Source organism: Eretmochelys imbricata, chromosome 9 (assembly GCF_965152235.1).
Source record: "Eretmochelys imbricata isolate rEreImb1 chromosome 9, rEreImb1.hap1, whole genome shotgun sequence".
Lineage (NCBI taxonomy): Eukaryota > Metazoa > Chordata > Testudines > Cheloniidae > Eretmochelys > Eretmochelys imbricata.
Window position 1 is genome coordinate 98,228,584 of NC_135580.1, and position 22,617 is coordinate 98,251,200.

The following is a 22,617-nucleotide window of genomic DNA, read 5'->3' on the forward strand; positions in this document are numbered from 1 at the left end:
TGATTCTTTTATACCTCTATAACTAGCCAAGTGATAAAAATACACCTAAATTCTTAGAGTACAGGCCTTTGCTGACAGGCCTGAATATCTATATCCTAACAGTCCTTCTCTAACGAGACAACACCATTCAAAACCTAACTTTTCTGTTTAACTACAGTATCAGACTCCCAATTGCCTACGTATTTGAACTGTACAGAACTGTTTTAAAACAGGAATTCACTTTTTAAAATGTGGTTGTATATTGATGTAGTATATAAAACATTTAGTTCAAGCTTAAACTTTTTAGAATTTATTGATACCAGTATTGGCTCTTTTAGCAGGAGGAGTCAGAGTCCAATCAACTGTATCAGGCCCAGTGTTCTTGGTCCCATTAAAAGGAAAGGTATGTTTAAATACTTCTGATATTGTAGAGATGATAGACTTTCTGCCTTTAAATCCTAATGCTAAGCTAAGCAGTAGCCTTTCCTCAAAATATAGTGCGTGCTCCTCCATGATGTATTGGAATTTGCCAATCCAAACTTCCAGCTGTAAAATAAAACAAAAGGGCTTGCCTAAAATACTATAAATCTGACTTCTACTAAACTTTACAATTACTTTTAAAATAGTTACTTGTATTTACTATTTAAAACTTGGAATGTTTTTCACCTTTGACTATTAGTAAACATGGGCTGGAGACTGGAAAGATTGACTTGCTAAAAATCAGATGTACATAAAAATCTATGCTAGATGGGCAATCATTTTTAGCTGCAGGAAGCTGTAAATTAAGACTAATTCTAAGATAAATATGCTTCACCTTTAAAGTTTTTTTAGATTCTCTGGCAAGGTGGATCAAAACATAGTTTAAAAAAAATCAAAATTGGATTTTGATTTAAATTAAATAAAGGTTTGTCTTTAAAGTAAACCTATTTAAAATTAAACTTGAAATTGACAATCCTATGTTTTACTAGGCTACTTTATACGCAAATGTCATTTAAACTAAATACAAAAATTATTAAGCAGTACATGTTTGCTGCCACGTTTTAAAGACGGTTATACCACTGAACTGGTGGAAGTCAGTTTAAGCACCTGGAGCCAGAATCTAAATATTTAAACTAGGTTTGGACTCGCTCTTCTGAGGGTATAGAGAAAATATTTTCTTCTTTTCAGTTTATGCATCCAGTTCAGTTATTACTTCATTCAAAGTTAAGAAACCCGTTGGGAGTTGAAAAAGCAGCAAAGCTTGTTTCTTTCACTCTATGAACAAAATATGTGAGAGTGCATTAGGTCTGCTAGTTCTAAAACCTTGAAGGACATGGTGACCAAAACCAATCAGTTCAATTCACTAACTAGAGATAATACTTCCTTTGTTTTAATAAACCAGTTAGTGTTAAATACAAAACATGTTTTGATTTCTCTTATATAGCCAACATTTTAAGGTAGTTTTATTTTTTAAAATACTGTATTTATGCATTTAATTGAATTTGAATTTCTAGCCAAATAGATCTTGACACAAACCACAAGTAAAAAGTTAATCTGGTAAATAGAAATTTATGAATTACGCATTTTTAGCATAAAATGTAATCTGAATAAATAAATTCAGCTATATAATTGCTTAAATATAGAGTATCCTTCTGGTTAGCAAAAAGAAATTTAATATAAAAAGCTTTATTTAGTTGTATATCACCATGGTTCAATGGATACCAGCTAATGAGAACTGGCCTGTCCTTAAGAAAACAACAAGTACAAACGCAAAACATAATTAAAATCAGTGATTTAAATCAAGGTTTCCGGCTTGAGTTTAAGGTTGAGGGTTGTAAATTCAATCCTTGAGGGGGCCATTTAGGGATCTGGGGCAAAAATTGGGGATTGGTCCTGCCTTGAGCAGGGGGTTGGACTAGATGACCTCCTGAGGTCCCTTCCAACCCTGATGTTCTATGATTAAAATTGGCGTCTGCCTTGTATTCTGGGATTACTATATTACTGTGGCTCCCTCTGTATTTAACCATTTTTGTTACGTTAGAAATATATCTGGCTTCCATAAATGATGTTCTGAAGGAAATAGATTGTATAGTGGTACATTTCAAAAGTTTATTCTAATTATGGAAGTATTCCCTTTTATATGTTTACTGAATATCTTTGAAATTTTATACCCAGTGTTTGTTTTACACTATGAAAGTTCAAAAGATGGATATTTTGAGAATTAGAGGGATGAAAGTAGCATAGAGTACATGATAGTGTTTTTCCTTTGAAAAATCTGCTTTTCTTAACAAGAAATATGGTGGTGGTATGGTGTTTGAAGTAAAATATATAAATTCTCCATATTATTATTAATGGACACTACATTAAACTGAGGGATTAAAAAACTATTTACCAATGCTTATGCGGCAAGTACTTCTCCACCTACCCCATCCAGTTCTGTTGATCTTTCTTTACTCAACCACACTAGTGACATCTCCTTTTATTCTCCCTAAGTGTGTATTTATGAAATTGTGAAGTTGGTTGTTTGCTTTAAAAAAAAGTGGCAAAATAAATTGACCTACTTCCAATCTGTCAAATCTGGTCTAATTTATTTCAAATTTGATTTTAAAAAAACCCTGCCTTTACTGCAGATGCCACTTATTTAGTTTTGAGGGGATTCCTTTGTGGATTTTAGAAAGAGCATATGCAAAAAAAAAAAAAAAAAAAATCAGATTTCTAATAGAAACTGAGTTGCAATATTAAATGTGAAGCAGCTTTTAGCACCCATAGTGAAACTCACTGAATGTAAGATGCCAAAGTACATTAAAGTGCACCACTTAAAGCAAAAGCACAGTACAAGTAAAGTCCAAACTAGAGCCTGCTTTCCCATTCCCCACTCCACTTTGGTGCTTTTTGGAGCAGTTCTCACAGATGAAGAGCAAACTCTCATTTCTACTTTTACTGGAAACACAAACCAGTTTTAATTATGAATAAGGCTATGATTTGGTCGCCAAAGTCATGGGAATCCGAGACTTCCAGTGACCTCCGTGACTTCAGCCTGCAGTGGTTGGGAGCTGCAGGGTCCCCCGCAAGGGCAGGGAGCTGTTGGGTACCCTTGTGGCCTCTGGCAGCTGCCACAGAGGACCCTAGCCACCACCCAGCTACCCCACTTTAGGCGGTGTGGGGACCTGCAGATCCCCATTTTGTCACAGATATTTTTAGTAAAAGTCAGGGACGGGTCATGGGTGCAAAAAAAAAAAAATTCACAAAAGCCATGACCTGTCCCTGACTCTTACTAAAATATCCGAGACAAAATCTTAGCCTTAATTATGAATAGTCATTAATCATAAATGTCACTAAGTACACCTAATTCCTTCATATCCTCCTGAAATACATAATTCTGGTTGCTTTAATTTTAAACTCTTGAATTGCTTAGCGGTCCTTAGTCTGCATTTATTACATGGTAACATGTATAGTCATAGCCATAAACTGAAACAATCCCTAATAGGAAAGTCTCGGCATATCAAAGTGTTATATTGTACAACTGTGAAATGCTAGCTGTTAAAATATCTTCTAGTGGTAAAAATGATGCATGTTACTATGCAGCCTTCCTGTAGAATTTCACATTTCTTGAAAGAGTTGTCTGACCTTTTTCTTCTCAGTTTGTGTGAGGATCCAGAGTATTTTACATCTATGTTCTTTAGCTTCAGTCTGTGTGATGGAAGCCATCATTATTTCATCAAAGGAGAATGAACATATTCCTTGCATGCTACAGAAAATGAGTTTTCAGGGCTGCCAGTCTTGGAGTAAAGGCTGAGTGGTAGTGTATTTCTCCTACATTATGTACACAAAGTTCATTTATAGTATGTTTTTAATGTGAAACCTTTCAGTTAGTTCCCCAAGTTGACACTAGAACTGCTATAAGTTAACTGGAAGCTGAAAAAGTAGTGCCCAAATTTCAAATACACTTTTGCTGGTAGACTGTGAATTAAACTACATCTGAAAACTCTCATGAACCTGGCAATAAAAACAAAACTGAAAAATACTAAAGTATCAGATAACTGAACTTTATATAAGAAACTGATAAATGAACTGGGTATCGTCCCACAGTATAAGACAGTGGTGGGCAACCTGCAGCCCGTCAGGATAACCTGCGCTGCTTCCTGCAGCTCCCATTGGCTGGGAACAGCTAACTGCAGCCATTGGGAGCTGCAGGCAGCTGTGCAAATGTAAATGAAGGGTCTGACAGCCTGCCAGTGGATTACCCTGATGGGCCATAGGTTGCCCACCACTGGTATAATATACTAAACATATGGGACCCAATTCTGCCTTTCACATTACAATCCCAAAGAAGTCCATAGGTTTACATGGGGGGGGGTGAGGAAGTAATCTGTCTCACAATGAGGAAGCAGAAGTGATTAGATGTTGTGCCTAATGTTGTTTTTTGTGTAAGGCTTTGTGAGTGTGCTTTCATGTTTGTCAATATTGGCATGAATATCCAAAAGGGCATCTTTGGGTCCATTCTTGACCCATGCTGTTTAAATTTCTCAGTTACTGATATTGTGACAATACAATTTTTTTTTTAGTGAACAAAATGGGAGTGATTGCCTGCTCTTAAATATTAAGAGAACGATATGCGGATGGCCAGAAAATGGTCCATATAGCAGCCCCGTTTTAAACAAGTTATACATGGCTGTAAAAATGAGTCCTTTTAAAACCACTTACATTTGACATTTATATTGCTTTTAAAAACATATGTTTAAAGCATATACAAGCTATATAATTCTAAATATATAACAATTTAAGCTTAACATCTCTGAGAAATAACCTTTTAAAATATTGAGTATGAGACACTGCACAAGACGCAAACTGCTATTCAGCATTTCAACAAACACTGCAGAGTGCTCACTTCTGGGTTGGAACCCGGCACCTATTTAATAGCACAGAGCAACACTACACATTACTTCAGGACAGGGAATGAAGAATACAGTATGCAAATGAAACTGCAAAAGGAGTTGATATAGGCAGAATGAAATCAGGGTTTGAATTTGGCAAGACACTGGGTCTAGATCCCAACTCCTATGAAAAGTGCTGTGAGATCTTAGAGTGACCAGAACCTTTGTTTTACTGCACTTTCGGTAGCATCATGTCCCTTAAACAATGTTGAAGCATTAGTTCAGTACATACTCAAAGGTTGGACTGAATAATCAGATCACTTCCTATAGCTTTAGGGGTGTTAGGGCTCTTACCAAGCTTAATTAGAGATCTGACCAGATCACAGTGCAAGATGTTATGCATGTAATATATGGGACACCCAAAATAGTCTTGGATAGAAAGAACTTTGAAGTTACTCTGCTGAGATATTTCACAGAACCAAACAAGTTTGACTGTTAATTACTTTTCTCAGGTGAAATGGAAACTGAAAGTCAGCCAAAGAGACTTTTCCAAGGAACTACCAACATGCTTTCTCCTGATGTTACACATCTGACAGATTTCAGTTCATGGTAAAATGTTGTATTTTAAACACTGAAACACCAAAGCAGAGGTCCTTTAGATATCTTCAGCACCTTGGTTTTTCAGAGAAGTTTTAACTTGTGCTAAATAATTTGCATTTGCAGACTAGTAGAAACTATACTTGGCATTTCATCACAGCAATAAAGCTTCCCCAACTCTCTGGAATTAAAGTTTTCTTGCTTGCTGTTTGGCTGATTTGACGAGCTGCCCGTAAGTGGTTCACTCTTCTTGGTCACATCTAAACATCTCACAAGAACCCTTTTTGATACCTGGAATAGGCAGGGAATCCTTGCTGCTCACAGGTCAGATGCTTCATAGTAAATGAAATTATTGTGTGGTGTCCTTACTTTCCCTCAAAGCAGAAATCACTCAATATTGACTATAATTTGCTGTCTGCAGCACCTGCTAGGTGCCCTTCTGTTTCAGAATGGTATAGTGAGCAGAATGATATTTTTGGAATTATAGTATCACATATCTCCTGTGCATTCCCATAGGCTAATAGTTGATATGAAGCTAAATTCTTATGATATTCCACAGTTAAGATTATATTGATGTCACTCACATCTTAATTTGATGCATCTCTGTCTGTTTCGTAGAAACAGGAAGGTGACTTGTCTGGCTTGAATCTTGTCTCTTTCCAAGGAGACACATCAGATAGATTAAGTGGTTCTAAAATAACAAACTTCTTCCTGAGTTTTGTAGAATTGAAAAGCCACCTACAATCAGTGAGAATTGTCATTTTTTCAACTCTTATGAAGTTCCAGTTTGCAAATAAAAATCTGGAATCATGATAGCCTTTAAAATCAAGTGTGAGAGAATTTTCTTAAGGAAAAAAAACTATTTTGCAAGATCCTGCTTTGAAAGATAATTTATTTGAGAGCAAACTGGCTAATCAGTGGCATCAGAATAGCTATGTCATTGGAATCTTCATCAGAAAAAAAAATTCCTTATTTCCCTTGTAATTGTTAAAGGCACTACTTCTGTTAACTGACTTTTCTATTCTACAGCTGGTTGAAGTTTGTATCAATTTATAATGCATGTTTTTTAAAAAAAAATTCTGCTCCTCTTTCCCTTAAGGAGCATGAATGTATCCATAACATGCTAGAGCAAAATAAGGAGTCTTCAGGGCTGCCAGTCTTGCAGTAAAGGCTGAGTGGTAGTATGTCTCTCCTACATTTTTTTTTTTATTTTTTTTTTCCAAGTGCATTAACTTGGTATGCCAATTCATAGTTCACATGTTCTTAAGTAACCATTTTCCTGTGTCTCCAGTTTGTCTTCAGATATTCTCGATAGGAGTAGCAGCAGTATTGGTTCTTCCTCTGATTCACTGGCTAAAGGCAGCATTACCACAGAATCTCCAGTAACATGCTCAAACTCATGCTCTTCATTCATTTTGATGGATGATCTCTCACCTAAGTGACTTAATCTGTTCTGACTCAGTGTTTAGCTGTGCTGTACATTTGTACAGAGAAATGAAGAACTCCGATCCTTGAGAATCACTAACATGAGGATTAAAATACTAATGGAAAAATTAATGTAATCTTATTTCTTGACATCTCTTCCCAGTGGTTTTGATTTAGCCTTAATGGACACTTTAGACCATATTAATGTCTGGTTTTGATTATTTTACAAACAAGATGTCTGTTCAGTTTATACTAACTCTTCTTTGTTTTAAAGAAAAAACCTTTTGATTCCTGAACAGATATCTTTTTACAATATTAGTGGTGTTATTTCTACGACAATACTGGGTACTGTTACTGCCATGGTCACTTTGTCTGGAGAAACAGGCGGTGGTTGCAGAGATGTTTGGAAATGCTCATTTATTCGTTGACAGATTCTTTTTAGTAAATTAGATTTTGCTAGATTTTTATTTCATAAACACAATTTCTGGTTGGGGTAAATATCTAATTTCTCCCACTAACCCAAAGTAAAATTATTCCCCCAACTCTGTAGCTGGGAAGAAATGCTTGGCTGTCTGTAGTGCTACTGGTAATTGCTTCATTGCAGTTGAACACTATGGTTCTAGAAGTTGTTTGTGTTTAAAACAAAATGCAGACCCTTCTAGGGTGACTAGCATATTTATCAATAGGGGAAATACAAATACCCTGTGAAACATGGTTAACATAACTGCATAGTTCTCTCCCCACCCCCTTCATCCAGTAGATTCTATGGAATATGGTAAATATTCATAGTTATTTGGCCAACGAGAAATAATCCCTGCTTTGATCTAAAATGTATGGTGCAAGTAACTAAGTTACTTAAACTACTGAGTAAAGAAGAATGTGTACGGCGCCATCAATGTCTCCTGTGGCATTGAGGCCATAGGTATTTTTGTGCCTTAGGGGACATTGTTAAAATTAAGGAATGTAAAACTGGTGGGTGGGCAAAGGACGTTGTTTGTAGAGTGCTTACCAGATGCTGTCTTCAGTGCTGCTTTCTCTTAGTGCTTGCTATTTTTCAAGGTGTTTCTTCTATTGGGAGGTGCTATGGAGAATCCCAATTATTTTGTAAGATAGCAGTGTGTGTGTTCCCGTCACAGCTGCTGTATAGCTTTATGCCTTTGTCTGCCTTACAGAAGGCAGGCCACTAAATTAACTTTAATTTCTAGGAAAAGGCTTTAAGGTTGGATTGGATACTAGCTCTGCATATCATTTAAGGAGTTACATTTGAGTAGTAGTCTTGATACAATACCTTGGTCAGTCTGAGGTAATACAGTAGTATACTTTTTAAGAAGACCTTACTGGGCTAAAGTAAATCCATTTGTAATCTACTGTTATTTATTATTTATAAACTATGTAAAAAAGTCTGTGGTGGTGAATTATAGTATTTTTTTATGATTGAATAAGGTTTTTTATGTTCAGTAACATTTGCTAGTTGGTTTCTATTTAATATGCAACATTGTCTGCCAGAATCTTAAGCTTCCAGTTTGAATGTTTGTAAGGTAACACAAATGCTTTTGTCATCTAAAAGTACAACTTCTGATTTCTGAAAGAAAATAGCACTGAATGTAAAGTAAGTGTGCTTTAAAGATGAGCACAGTCTCTGGCAATACTGTCTGGCTAAGAATGGGGAGGGAGCACCATATTTTTTCCACGCTAAAGATGTTTAGTTTCCAATAGCCCTGTCCTACCTAGCATTTTACTTTTCAAGTGTTTGTTTTAAATTGTACTAAGTACCATAAATGGCCAATCGAGGCACTTATCTGTATTATCACTTCACTTGTGGAGCACTAGTTTCCCTGCCTCAAATAAATGTGCATATTGTAAAATATTGTCCAGTGGTGCCATTTTTAAATGAGCTCTGCAGTATTCCATGTTTGTGTATGCACAGTGCTATTTCTTGCATTTTGGCTGTATCTTGGATTGCTTTAACTTAATGAACTTTTATCCATGTTAATACTTTGCAAGGCTGTTCTGACATTTTGCAAAGTATTGATCAATGGTCTCTGAAAGTACAACTTATCATTGCCCCAATTTCATTATACCATGCGTTTATTGGTACTATGACTTAGAAATCTGCACAAGGGGTAGCAAAACTATAAAGCTTCTGCATGCTTTCTTATAGCTGAGAACACAGCTATTGCTTTTGGGGTCGGGGGGGGGAGGGGGAAGCTGACTAATCTATCTGTACAAGTGATTGTATTCAAGATTTCTGTTTTTGTTAGTAGTGGGGAGTCATAAAATGCTGGCCTTTGTAGAATGTAATCTTCATAAAACAAATGCACAACTATTCCATTTTGTTACAGCATTTTTTTAAAAATGGTCTGGCTGTTCTCCACTCTTTGGAGGTCTCTACTGCTCACTAAAACTGTGTTAAGATACTGTCTGCTTGTTCGATGATGAATGTTATCTTGTGGTCCTGACAGGCCTAGTCTCAGATACTCTATTTGTTTCATACAACTAGCTATATGTAAAACCACTTCCTTTTAAAACTAGACATGTCAATCTTCCTTTGAAATACACTTTAGAATAAATTGCATCTGAGCAACCAGCATATACACATCCAATTTTGAATCATATGTACTCTAAAGCTATTAAGGAAAAGACACCCCAAACTGTTAACCCAGCCCCAACTATAGAAATCCAAAAGGTGTATGGAAAACAAATATAGTGTATTACTTATGCAGAGTACCTTATTTTCTGTATTCTCATCCATACTTCTCAGAATGGTCAGGGTTAGCTGTTATAGTTGAAAGTCCACTAATCAAAATACCTGAAAATGTCAAGGTAGGTCTGATTTAAGCAGCCTTCTGGATACTCTGTCTCAGAACATATAGTTATACACAGGCCAATCCGGATGTGGCTGGTTGGTGGTTATTCTTAACTGGATGCTGCCCTAAGAACTATCAAGTGGACTAAGCCCCACTCTAAGAAGTGGATCATCTTTATTCTGTTACCCCTTTTCTGATTTGGTGACTTGTGTGTGTAGATACCTCACCTCACTGTTTCTCATGCTAATACTGATTTTAAATGTGGGATCATGGACGAAAGCCTGTGCTTAAATGTCTTTTTCTGTCTGCATTCTGTATGTTTAAACAAGCTTCCCTACACTATTTGTATGTAAGATAGTTGGATGTGAAAATGTCAATAGTTGGTGGTACAGACTTCACTGGGGAAAGCTAGTCTTACCATGCATAAGACAAATGAATCCTCCTGCTGAGTGGTGTAGAAACACTGAAGGGAGAAAAGTTGGTCACTGACTAAACTGAAATGTGTTTGTAAGCACTAACCAGCATATTTCACATTTAAATATTTTTCAGAAAGTCTAAGGTCTCAGTCCCCCAGTGAGAGCTGTGGGCAGACTCCTTTGCCCTCAGAGCCTTAATTAAGTGTATGGGGCTCTGTGTAGGCTTATTTGAGCAAATCTCACTGCAGGATTGTGACACAAGATTTTTTTGTTGTGTCTGTAGATAAGATGGAATCATCTGCTTCATGTTCACTAGTTTGCAGATGCAAATTGTGAACATTCTTGTAGAGCCAAACACCAATCCATTTATCATGCAAAGGCAGAGATGAGGGATCCTCTTTTCCCTGAAGAAATATCATCCACCTACACTCTTCCTGGCAACTCCATAAAGAAGTAATTTTGTATTAAAGTTGCATAATCCTTTTATGAAGTTACTATCCGAAGTGGATAGTACAGCTGAATTTTTTCTCTTAACTAAGCTTTTGCAGCCTTTGATTACTTTGCCTTTAGAGTACAAGCTAAACTATATTGCTTTAGAGCTATTTGGTAAGGTTATTGTAAGAAAAGCTTGGTTTACAGGATCATTATACAGCCAGTGTCAATAGTAGTGTTGCATTTCTCATTTGTCTTAAAAATAAATATTCCACCTGTGTCTTGAGAAAGGCCTTTTAGACTGGGAGGATATTCACTTTTATGCCACTTAATCTCTGGCAACCACCAAAAAAGCCCTTTTTTCTGTCTGTAACAGAGTACATACTTTTGTAACAGGGTGCCTCTTCTGGCAAATAGCATTTTTCAGGTCCAAAGCCCCCTTCTGTCACTCGTTTGCACACTTACAGTTTCTTTCTCTCTGCAGTTTGGGGTGCTCCTGCTTCATGACTTGGCCCTTTGGCCAAGTCACTGTGTGCTTTTCTCCTTTCCAGGGTATCAAAGTTTCTCCATGTAAACTAAGTCAGGCAGCCTCCTCATGCTCTGGCTCGGCAGTGAACACTTCCCCAATGCTGGTAGGGGAACCCAGGCCTGCCCTCTACTCCAAGTTCCAGCTCGGGGATCCTCTAATCAGTGGCCAAGGTCTGCACCATCTTAAACCTTATTGCTATTCCCCTGAGCCTTTTCCTATACCCTTTCCTTCTTAATTAATTAATTAATTTCCTTCCTTCCCTCTCTAATGTCCAGAGAGGGGCTGCAGCCCTTTGCTTCTGGCTTTATCCTAGCTGTGCCTGTTCCTTCTCAGCTGGGCTCCATCAGTCAGGGGTTACTTAGGCCACAGCTGAGGGGAATTAAGTTGTCTATCTGATTAACTGTCCCATATTTAGCCTCATTAACACCTTCTAGGCTAGTGTGGGGAGAATGCCCCATCACATTTGTTTAGCAGCCTAATGTTTCAAGGAGACAGGGTGCTTTTGCCTTGAATTTTTGAGGTTCTCACCTTGGAGTCTCTAAAGAATGGTTTAAAATGATCTATTCTAACTCAATGTTAATAGCATATCTCAACTGGGGAGACTTTAACCCCCACCTCCCAAATGTCAAGGGCTCTCCCTCCAAACCAAGTGGTAGGCCTGCAGCAAAATGGTGTTTGACCTCCCAGTGTGTAGTTCAGAAGTAGCATGTGATGTAGGGTGTTGCTGTAGGGCACTATTCAAAGGTCCTGCTCACTTGTAGGATTTTGATATTCTCCTCCCACCCCCCTTAAAAACAGAAACCTCACACCATCTGAAATTACCTTCTCCAAACCTACATTTTTATCTTGTCGTCGGTGGTGGCGATATCTCAGGGTCGAGGACGATATCTTTCACAGGTTTTATTTTTTATAGGTCCTTTGGTTACAGAGGAGTCCAATCCTTGAGCTGCAAATTCGTTGCCACATGTTGCAGGTGATGTTAGAAGGCAGGGTTGGGCTTCTGAGTTGCTGCATGAGAGTCATCTATCCTTTCTTTTCTGGCATGTTTCTGCAAGCAGAGCAAAGCAATTTTCCTCAAAAGTGGTAGTTTCTTCTCTGACAAGTCTTCACCAGTTAGCCCTGTCCTGGGCTACTGTCTCCCAGTGTGTAGTATTGATGCCACATCTCTTGATGTTTGTCTTGAGGGTGTCTTAGAAGTGTTTCTTTCCTTTCTCCTTTAGTGAGTTGGGTGTACAGCAAGTGTTGTGGTAGGTGTGCATCAGGCATGCACACACAATGCCTGCTCCACCTCAGCCGGTGCAGGATAATCAGGGTCCCAACAGTGACGGTGTTGGCCTTTATGTTGACGATCTTCCAGAGAAAGTGCTGGTGTTCCAGGTTTGTCAGGTATTTTCTGTAGGTCACACAAATCTTGCAGCTGTAGAGGACAGTTAGGATTACCACCGCTTTGTAAATAGGGTTGGTTCCCAGAATTGGCCTCAATCTCCCGGCAGCTAATGAAAGCCAGCCGGGAGATTTTAATAGGCCGCTAAAAGTCTGGTGGGCAGCACAGTAAGCCTAAGGCAGGCTCCCTACCTACCCCTGGCTCTGCACGACTCCCGGAAGCGAAGGGCACATCCCTCTGACTCCTAGGTGCAGAGGTGGCCAGGGCGTCTCTGTACGCTACCCCCACCCCAAGTGCGGACTCCACAACTCTCATTGGCTGGGAACCCTGGCTAATGGAAGTGGCAGGGGCAGCGTGCAGAGCTGCCTAGGAGCCGGACATGCTGGTTGCTTGTGGGAGCCGCCTGAAGTAAGCGCTGCCTTGCAGGAGCCTGCACCCCCTCATGCATCCCAATTGCCTGTTCCAGCCCTGAGCCCCATCCCCTCCTGCACCCCCACACTCTGAACCCCTTGGCCCCAGCCCAGAGCCTGCACTCCTGCCCCAACCTGGTGAAAGTGAGTGAGGGTGGGGGAGAGCGAGTGACGGAGGGAGGGGGGATGGAGTGAGCAGGGGCAGGGCTTCAGGAAAGGGGCAGAGAAGGGGCTGGGGCAAGGTGTGGGTGTTTGTGCGATGAGACAGTTGGCAACCCTATTTGTAAATTAAAAGTCTAGTGTGTGTTCTGATGATGTGGTTGTTGAACACCCAGCAGGACACTTTTATCTTGTACGCAGCAGCTCAGACACCACAACGGAAGTAAACTGACTCCTGCCAACTGGACTGATTTTGCTGATAAAGGACTCTTCAAGGGCAAGTGCAAAACTTGCAAGGCCCTGTACTATCCACCTCTGCAGGAAAGAGCTACATGGGCTAATCCCAGGCTCTCCATAACTTTTCAATGAATCTAGCAATCTCCTGCAAACATGCAGAAAGGGACCCCTTTTTCAAAAGCCCTAAACCAGTAGTCCCCAAATAGGGGCACACCCCCATGGGGGGGGCGAGGAGAGAGTGCCATTGGCTGGAAATGGGAAACCGTAGCCACTGGGAGCTGTGGGCAGCCATGCAAATGTAAATGAACGGTCTGGTGGCCCACCAGCAGATTACCCTGACGGGCCGCAGGTTGCTCACCACTGCTCTAGGAGAAAAGAAATTACACTCGATGTAGCCAGGACTTTGCTTTATTACGTTAACAGAACGAAACCATTCAAACTACTATTCCATCTCTTTGGCTATAGTTTGGCCTTTAATGCCCTGATGTCGCCCCACACAATCTCAAAATGGATCACGCAGTGCATCTTTGTACCTTCCCACCAAACATCAAGGCTCACCCCACCACAGTGCAAGCAACTTCTTCCGCCTACTTCAATAGCTGCCAATATCAGAGATCTGCAATGTGATGTGGTGGACTAATCCACTGTCCTTTGCCAAATGCTATGCTTTGGACTTAGCTACAAGGCCAGATACTAGGTTTGGGGGAGCAGTACTCCAGTCACATTTGGACTGTTGCAAATGAAACTCAGCATCTCCTCAGGCTGGTGGGAATGAGATCTGCCAGTCACCTACAATGGGATCCACACTGACACAGTCCTGAAGAAAGAATAGTTAACTCCAGTTACTGTAGGGTGGTTCTTTGAGATGATGTAGTCAGTGCGAGTCCCATGACTTACTCTCCATTCCTATTTTTTGGAGTCTTTACCTACCTTGGATTTCTAATTGCAAAGGAACTAAGGGAGGGCCACGGCAGCTCCACCCTCTATGCCCTTGGCCCTCACATGGTGCACAAAGAGGCACAGGTTGCATGTGTGGCTCCAACAACCAAGGTTATTTTAAAAAAAAAAAAAATCTCTCACTTACATGAGGCCCATGCCCACCTACAATGAGATCCATACTAACTACAACCTCTTGAGGAACCACAGTTACTGTAGTGTGAGCAACTGCTTTAACCAATTGAGGGAGTTAGGGTCCATTTGTTTTTCATTACTGTGTTGCTCTTTGGAATAATCTTGCAAGATGCAGTTTTAAAAGGAGGGAAGTAAAAGAGGTGGTGGGGAAAAGAGGACAAACATCTGCTTTTAGAAATACAGACTGGTTTATTCTTTGCTATCAGGCTCCTATTTATCTAAGATGTAGGAAATAGTTTTTTCAACGCATTCTTAGCATCCCAGGAACAACATCCATTATGGTCCCCCTTATTGTAAGGTAGCAGATAAGAACTTTTTTGGTCACTACAGGGCCACAACAGTTTCATTTAGAACAAAAAGAGGATGTAGTCAGTCTCAGGTCACTGAGTAATACTTTGAAGTAGCAATCCCCTATGATTCAATAAGTCTGGTAATTATGCCGAGCTGTCTCAGACTTCCTCTCCTTGTGTTTTCTGTGGTTCTCTTGGACGCAATGGCAATACAAGAAAATAGTCTCATCTGTTTTCTCGTGGTGTTTAACAATTTAGCGCCCCTTCAAAGCCGCTTGGTTCTGATTTTGGGGAAAGGTGTTTTTCTGATTTTTAATATAAAATCTATCTATGGATTTTATACTGCTGCCTGTCACTGTAGTATCAAGCTGCCTTCCATATAAAACCAATAGCAAGGTCCCTAGTGAACTCCATGGATTCTGACACTTCTCCCTTTTGGGGTAGGGTTTTTGGTATTGATTGTTTTTGAAGACAATATGATGGCATTGCTCTAAAAGAGAAGGTTAAAAAAAATTCTCCACTGTGTACTATGCAGTGTGAAGTTTAATTCCCTAAAGCATAGGGACATATGGCTTGTGCCGAATGCTATATGAAATCCAGGTGCGCTGTATTTATCAAACAATGTGAGTTAAATGAACTTTGGCAGCAATGACTTGACCTTTTTTCTACATCTGAATCTGGTACTGAATGTTACCCTTTATGTTGCTCCCAAACCAGCCCTACTGGCTCCATCACTGACTAATTTGCCCTAAAACTAGTTGAATGAGTAGAAGTGCCAGAGAACTACTGGAATTGCCATAATCTAGTGAGTTGGGACAAATGTATTTCAATAAGAATTAAGGATGTTCTGGGTGTGGTGTGTGCCATGGTTTTCATGTGAAAACAGATTAGGAAAGAAACAGCTTTGTGCAGGAGAAGCAACAGCAAAGAGCTAAAAGGAACTGGAATCATACTGAAAACCAGCTGCTTTTAAAAAGTGTTACTGCTACTGGTCACTCAATTTACTGTTTTCAAAAATATATACATTGTCCTCAGAGGCAGTGATCCTGGCAGTGGGCCTGGGAAGAGAATAGGGGGACAGATGTCATTGTTACAAACAAACAGCAATCTAATCATGCAATAACCAAGTTCACCTGCTTGTCAGGATTCCCCAATTACTCTAGATGTTTGGAGACATTTTCAAACATTTTCACTAAATGGTACTATGATACTGTCTTCTTATTTCATTACAGTTAGCTCCTTTGATTGGAGCAAGTAGTTAATCATGTTATTTATGTGACCACATGGGGGCGTACCACAGTTTGCAAAGCACACAGTAGCATCTTAAAATGTCAATAGCAGTGTCCAAAAAGTACAGCTAAGAGTTCTGTTCATTTTACTGTTGTGGGATTGTCTTAGGCCAGTTTGATTCTCTCTCATTCAGAATTTTAGCTGCTTCTTTCTAGAAAAAATGACAATTTCAATAGCTTGGGATGGATTTACTTACAGTGAAGGGATTCAAACTGATCAAAATTAAAGGTAGAAGTTCTCTGTACTAAAAATAACAGTTTGGTTCCAGGGGAGATTACGCTCAAATTTACTAGTGATTGAATTAATTGGAAGGCTATTAATTAAAAGGCTCTATTCTGAGACTGTGAGCCTGGCTGTGAATGTGCTGTATATTTGTTCTCCTTGAACATGTTTAAAGCACTGTGAATAGTTTTTTAGAAGTCCACTCGTATACTTCTATGGTTAGCCCGTTGGTATATCAATACAAACTGATGTGTGTTGGAGGGTAAGTACAAGCTTAGATTTTATCACGAGTACTTTTGCTCCATAGCCTCTGTTTGCCTGAAGCTGGGAATGGGCGACAGGGGATGGATCACTTGGTGATTACCTGTTCTGTTCATTCCCTCTGTGGTACCTAGCAGTGGCCACTGTCGGAAGATATTGGGCTAGATCGACTTTTGGTACGACTCAGTATGGCCAGTCCTATGTTCTTATGCTGCTGTTTACCTACCTTGGGCATGTGACCCCCTTCTGCTCCCAGCTCTCTCCCTAGATGCATACAACACCATATCATTCCTCCTACTTTTTAGGCTAACTGCACTGGGTGGGTGTCCGGTTACAGGTGTGCACTGACCACCGGTCCAATTCTGGCTGCCCCTGCATGGAACATGAGCTGAGTGCTACTATTTGTGATGCCAAGATTTTTGTTGTTGCAAGTTTAGGTGCAAAAGGAGCTAAACCCTTACCCGCCATCCTGTGCTCACCAGCCCAGCAGGCCTGGCTAAAGTACAGGTTCAGGCTATATCTAAAAGGGTCCCAGTCCCAATTATTAATAGCCAGACCGCTTCCCTTCCCTTTTACTTTCTCCATTCCAAGCAAGTCTCCTTTTCAGGTTGGTGGGTGATGGGGGACCGCAAATGTGGGATTTGGGCTTGCGGCCCAAGTCAAGGAACAGTCCTGTTGGCCCTCAGTGCAGCTTTAGCTTGGGAGTGGCTCCTCTACTCTTTCACAGCATACCTTCTCCTTTGCACGTCTATGCCTGGACGTGCAGATTCAGCAGGCATTGTACACTGCAGCAGGCTGCCAGCTGCCTCACCAAAGTTAATTCACAATTCAAGTCACTCCTGGTAAGTTTGAAAATAATGCAAAAAGATTTCTGAACTAGAGAGTGACTGAGCTGAGCTCTCTGTTTCCAATTCACCAGCCAAATGAACCTAAATGTTTACCCCTGAGAGCTCACAGCTATAACACTTTGTCCTTTTCTAGCACCTTTTGTACACAATCAATCTTCACAAAAGTCAGTATTTTTACTTTATAGAGAAGTAAATGGAGCACAAGGAGGGTAAGTGGACGAGAGGCCTAGGAATTGAACTCGGGAGTCCTGACACCCAGTCTGTTGGTCTGATCACTACACACCACTCTGCATTTAAACTCTTCCCCTTTCAAGGTAACTGTACATGGTAACTACTGAAAGGGAGTACATAAGGAGCGGGCCAGGGCTGACTGCATCCTCAGGTTGCGGGATCATGAGCAGGGTTAGACAAGCAGATCCAATTCAGAAGCAGTTTAAAAGTTGGTGTATGTCTGGTCCAGCGTGGTTTCTGAATTTGTTTTAAGATGATCTCAGAGTCAGATGGAAGGGATGTGAGAGATTTTTAGCTCCTCTTTTGACATGCAAATAGCTTTCCTTAGAAGAAGGGATCTATGTAAAATCCAAACTGGGTTTACCTGCTGTACGTAACCTGTGTTTGATATTACAGGCCCAGCTGATAGGTTAGTTTTGTTCAGAACTTGTAGATTTATAAGGGCAAACAAATCTCTAGTGTAAAACCACAGAGCCAATAGAATCACACAGATGAATTAGGCCATTCCACGCTAAAACAAACTATATTAGGTATTTCTGCTTCTGGCAGTGTGACTGATTTTGCTGCCTGGTGGAAGCAGTATCCTACTGGCTTACACTTACAATCTCTGTATACTGTACGTTTGTAGAAGTGCAACCTTCGCTGTTGTCAGGCCCTCCAAATAGCATACATTGATGGTAGAACTCGTAGTTTTATTGTGGAGCATCCATATTCCTTTCATTCCATAGAATTTCTTTCCTACTTCCTTGACTGATAGTTCAGCACAGGTGGGTGCATATTAAAAATGGAAATTAAAGAGGAAAAATGTAAAAGCAATCAGCCAAATCCATCCTTGTTGTAGCTCCTCTGTATTTGATGGAGTTGCCCTAGGGATGAATTCACATTATAGCCAACTTGCCCCAAAGTTAAAACTGGCTAAAGTTTTACAGATGATCACAACTTTCCAAGCCTCCTCCCTAATCAGCTAAAACTTTCTAGCAGAGGAAATGTCCCTGTTCTGTGGAGACTCTGAGTTATTGAATCCAGAGCAGTGTTCTGTGTTCTGAACCATTTAAATTTTATCAATTATTATATCTATTAGAACAACCTGAATGGAACTCAACTGCTGCCTCACTCTGGTTGGAGTGAGAAACCCCATAAGGTCATTCATTGGCGATTCAAATCTGCATTGGCCTATCCTCTGAGATGCGAATGTCAGGCTGCCTGGAGCAGCTCACGAGCGTGAATACCAACTCCAGGGCAGAATGTCAAGAAGCAGGGCCCAAAGTCAAAACTGGTTGTGAGTTCTATACTTAGATTTCACCAACCAAGTTTCAAGTGTGAACTCCTCAAGCACTATAACAGCCTAACCATAGAGTCACAGACAGGCCCCTGGGGTACTCCAGTCTCTCTTGCCACACGGGCAAATTTGCCTTTGAGAGAGATGGTCACTTACACCCAAAATCACAATAATATTCAGGTTACTCCCAGTCCCAAAGGACTGGTGCATGCATGCAAGGGAAGGAGAGGGTGCAGTTGGCTTCCCTATGTCCCCCTTTGTGTTCCTGCAAAGGCCAAGACACAATCAATGTTTGTGTTCCCAGAAAGGGCAAAGATGGGGCCTCAGCAGTGCAGAGCTGGTGTGCACAGGGGCGGTGAGTTATATGGGCCCGTGGTGTCCGTGCTCCAGCAATTTCATTCATCCCCCAGAAAGTATGTGCTAATACAGCTGTTTCTGCTGGGCCATCATCAGCTGTTGATACTTTGATTATTGGCTGAAAAGGGGGAGAGAGGCACTGTCTATATCATAATTTGCATGCTTATGGAATGGTCAGGAGTGCTTACAGCAGGGAATATGTGCTCTCTTTTATTGCATCATGTGTATAAATCAAAACTGAATGGAATGCAAGGGGCTCATGCGAGGAAAATTGCGGACAGGCACTATTATGGTTATTTTTGAACGGACTATTATTGTTCATCAATACAAGTTATCTATGCACCGTGGGGGTACTTGACCAAAGGCTGAGTATTTCCACTGATCGGCAGCTGAAAATGGACCTTTGCTTCCACACAGCAACCCCCCTGGACGCAAAGGTCTCATTCTTTACTGCAAGGAACTTTTCACTAATAATTGTCAGAGCTTCTCAGACCTTTACAAAACTGCTGGAGCGGAGGGTACCTTACGCCAATAGAATGAGTGGTATATGGCCACAGGAGCAATGAAGGAACAGACTAGGAAACACAGCAATTGAGAGAAAGAAGTTAAGGGGATGATGGATGGTCTTCTGGTCTAAACACAGGATGGGGAGTAAGGAGATCTGGGTTTATTCTTGTGTGACCTTGTTCACAGCTCTTAGTTGCCCTGTGTTTTAGTTTTTTATTACTATACATGACTTAAATGAAGGTGGAGTTTAGCCACTGGACATCAGATTAAGAGTGTTTAAGAACATTAGTTCTCTCTCTTCATTACTTCATAACATGAAGCAACAGTGTCCCAGATCTTCCCCATTTTCCATTACCTCCGCATAGCAACAATGCCTAACAAACACTTATAATGTGCACCAATCTAACATCCCAAGTCCCTATATTTTGAGACCACTAGGGGGCTTGCTAGGACTTTCCTCCTCCCCCCCCCCCCCCATCACAGTTTTAAGAATAAAGGCAGCAGGGCATGCACTAGTGTGTGGAAGGCTCTCTAGTCATAGGTTTATAGTCATTAGAGATGAGAAAGATCCAGATTTACTAGAGTTAGTTCCTATGCAGTCTGTCCCTCAATGGAGACTGTGAATGATTATATTTGCTCTTACACAAAAGGCTGAGAAGACAGGCTGCGAGTCCTCCCATCTCTGGGATGCGATGCCCCTGTGTACACCACCCAAAAAATCACGTGGGCAATGGCAGCAAGAAAAGCCAGACTCATGTTGCATTTGCTGTAAGCAAGTCTCTTTCAGAGCAACTGCTGGAAATGGCCCACCTTGATTATCGCTACAAAAGGTCCTTCCTCCCCCTCCCCCCCCCCACTCTGCTAGTAATAGCTCACCTTACCTGATCACTCTCCTTACAGTGTGTATGGTAACACCCATTGTTTTATGTTCTCTGTGTATATAAATCTCCCCACTGTATTTTCCACTGCATGCATCCGCTGAGGTGAGTTGTAGCTTACGAAAGCTTATGCTCTAATAAATTTGTTAGTCTCTAAGGTGCCACAAGTCCTCCTTTTCTTTTTTCAGAGCAAAAGGAGCACAGATGCTCACTGTGACCCAGCTGTAAAGGGATAATCAGCCTTATTACATTTTCATTTGTGAATAATTGCAAGTTGGCCATCTACCTGTGTAAAGGGGGGGCTGAGTCACTATTGATGCCAGCTCCTTTACGCTGCTCCTGTGGTTTAAGGGGCACAGAAGTGGCTCCTGGAAAACAGCACAGAGCTGCCACAACAGCTCCATGCTACTCCCCACGTAGAGGGCATGCCAAGAACATGGAGGGCTGGGGCACGGCTGGAGCACTCTGCACTTTGGCTGTTCCAGGCTCATGGATGGTCCATAAGGTGTCCTTGAAGCTAGAAGTTAAGTTAGAGCAGTCCTAGGAACTTGTCCTATGTAGTCATACCACTAACCAGAAACGTTCAAAAATCCTGGGCTCCCTAGAATCAGGAGGTTGGCTTAACATATGGGGATTTAAAAACAATTGGGGTTTCATTTTATTATCATTAATAATTATTATTTGTATTATTGTAGCACCAAGGAGACAGAGTTATGGATCAGGACCACATTTCTTTACCTGCTGGTTACTGAGCCTTCTGTGCACTTGGTCACATAGTCAAACTTTTCTCTCCTACCCTGAGGGCTAGAAACTTGCTTCAAAAAAAAAAAAAAAAAAAAAAAAGAGAGCTGATAGTCTCAAGTAATCACTTGTTGGACTACAAGTAAAAACATTGAATATTGCAAGACACATGATAAAATCAAGAGAGTTGGCAAACTATGGAATGCTGTGTTTTCCTCCAACAAGCCAAATCCTGAGTCAGTGGCAAAACTCCCAGTGGCTTCAATGGGATCAGGATTTGGCCTAATTAATAAATAAATAAATAAATAAAAAACGTGGGTCTATGTGTTAGCAAAACCCTGGCAATATCTCTTCAGGCATTTTCCTCTTTTCTGTCACGGTGCTAAAGCCAGCTTGACATCACAACAGCTGAGGGGCTGTTTAATGCAAAGAAAACAATGCCTAGACTCCCTGGGCCTGCTCTCATCATTGCTAGTGCCTAGAGAGGGCCATGGCAGTCGAGGAGACAGAAAGGGTTAATATAGGTGGAAGTCAAAGTGGAAAGCCAGAAGCAGTGTCCTGCAAGCTTAACAACAGCTACTGAATTAAGATAGGTTTCAGAGTAGCAGTAGTGTTCGTCTGTATTCGCAAAAAGAAAAGGAGTACTTGTGGCACCTTAGAGACTAACAAATTTATTTGAGCATAAATTTTTCGTGAGATACAGCTCACTTCATCGGATGCATTCAGTGGAAAATACAGTGGGGCGATTTATATACATAGAGAACATGAAACAATGAGTGTTACTGTAAAGGATTCTGGGTGGACTCCTCCTGAAGGTCGAAACAACAGACTGGACTTCTACATAGAGTGCTTCTGCCGACGTGCATGGGCTGAAATTGTGGAAAAGCAGCATCACTTGCCCCATAACCTCAGCCATGCAGAACACAATCCTATCCACAGCCTCAGAAACAACTCTGACATCATAATCAAAAAGGCTGACAAAGGAGGTGCTGTCATCATCATGAATAGGTCGGAATATGAACAAGAGGTTGCTAGGCAGCTCTCCAACACCACTTTCTACAAGCCATTACCCTCTGATCCCACTGAGGGTTACCAAAAGAAACTACAGCATTTGCTCAAGAAACTCCCTGAAAAAGCACAAGAACAAATCCGCACAGACACACCCCTGGAACCCTGACCTGGGGTATTCTATCTGCTACCCAAGATCCATAAACCTGGAAATCCTGGATGCCCCATCATCTCAGGCATTGGCACCCTGACAGCAGGATTGTCTGGCTATGTAGACTCCCCCCTCAGGCCCTACGCTACCAGCACTCCCAGCTATCTTTGAGACACCACTGACTTCCTGAGAAAA

General features: G+C 40.8%; 1 protein-coding gene and 2 non-coding genes across 9 annotated transcripts in view; all 3 read left to right on the plus strand.

Moving 5' to 3' along the window:
- Window positions 1-22,617, plus strand: part of LOC144269834 (P2R1A-PPP2R2A-interacting phosphatase regulator 1-like) — a 35,394-nt gene that overhangs the window by 7,028 nt on the left and 5,749 nt on the right. Inside the window, exons 8-11 of one of the 7 annotated variants that reach the window (XR_013347055.1) lie at window positions 318-382; window positions 3,600-3,757; window positions 5,345-5,661; window positions 6,721-6,860. Coding sequence is in view for 5 of the 7 variants with exons in the window: in XM_077825755.1 (XP_077681881.1) it covers window positions 318-382; window positions 5,345-5,441; window positions 6,721-6,871 (313 nt within the window). In the remaining 2 variants the exon portion in view is untranslated. Of the gene's footprint in view, window positions 1-317; window positions 383-3,599; window positions 3,758-5,344; window positions 9,174-22,617 lie in introns of those variants that run through there. The other 6 variants (XR_013347056.1, XM_077825756.1, XM_077825755.1 and 3 more) reach the window with 6 other exon arrangements.
- On the plus strand, window positions 3,649-3,779 carry LOC144270718 (small nucleolar RNA U109). Its single transcript, XR_013347224.1, has one exon. It is a non-coding gene; the product is annotated as a small nucleolar RNA U109 (small nucleolar RNA).
- On the plus strand, window positions 6,485-6,629 carry LOC144270717 (small nucleolar RNA U109). Its single transcript, XR_013347223.1, has one exon. It is a non-coding gene; the product is annotated as a small nucleolar RNA U109 (small nucleolar RNA).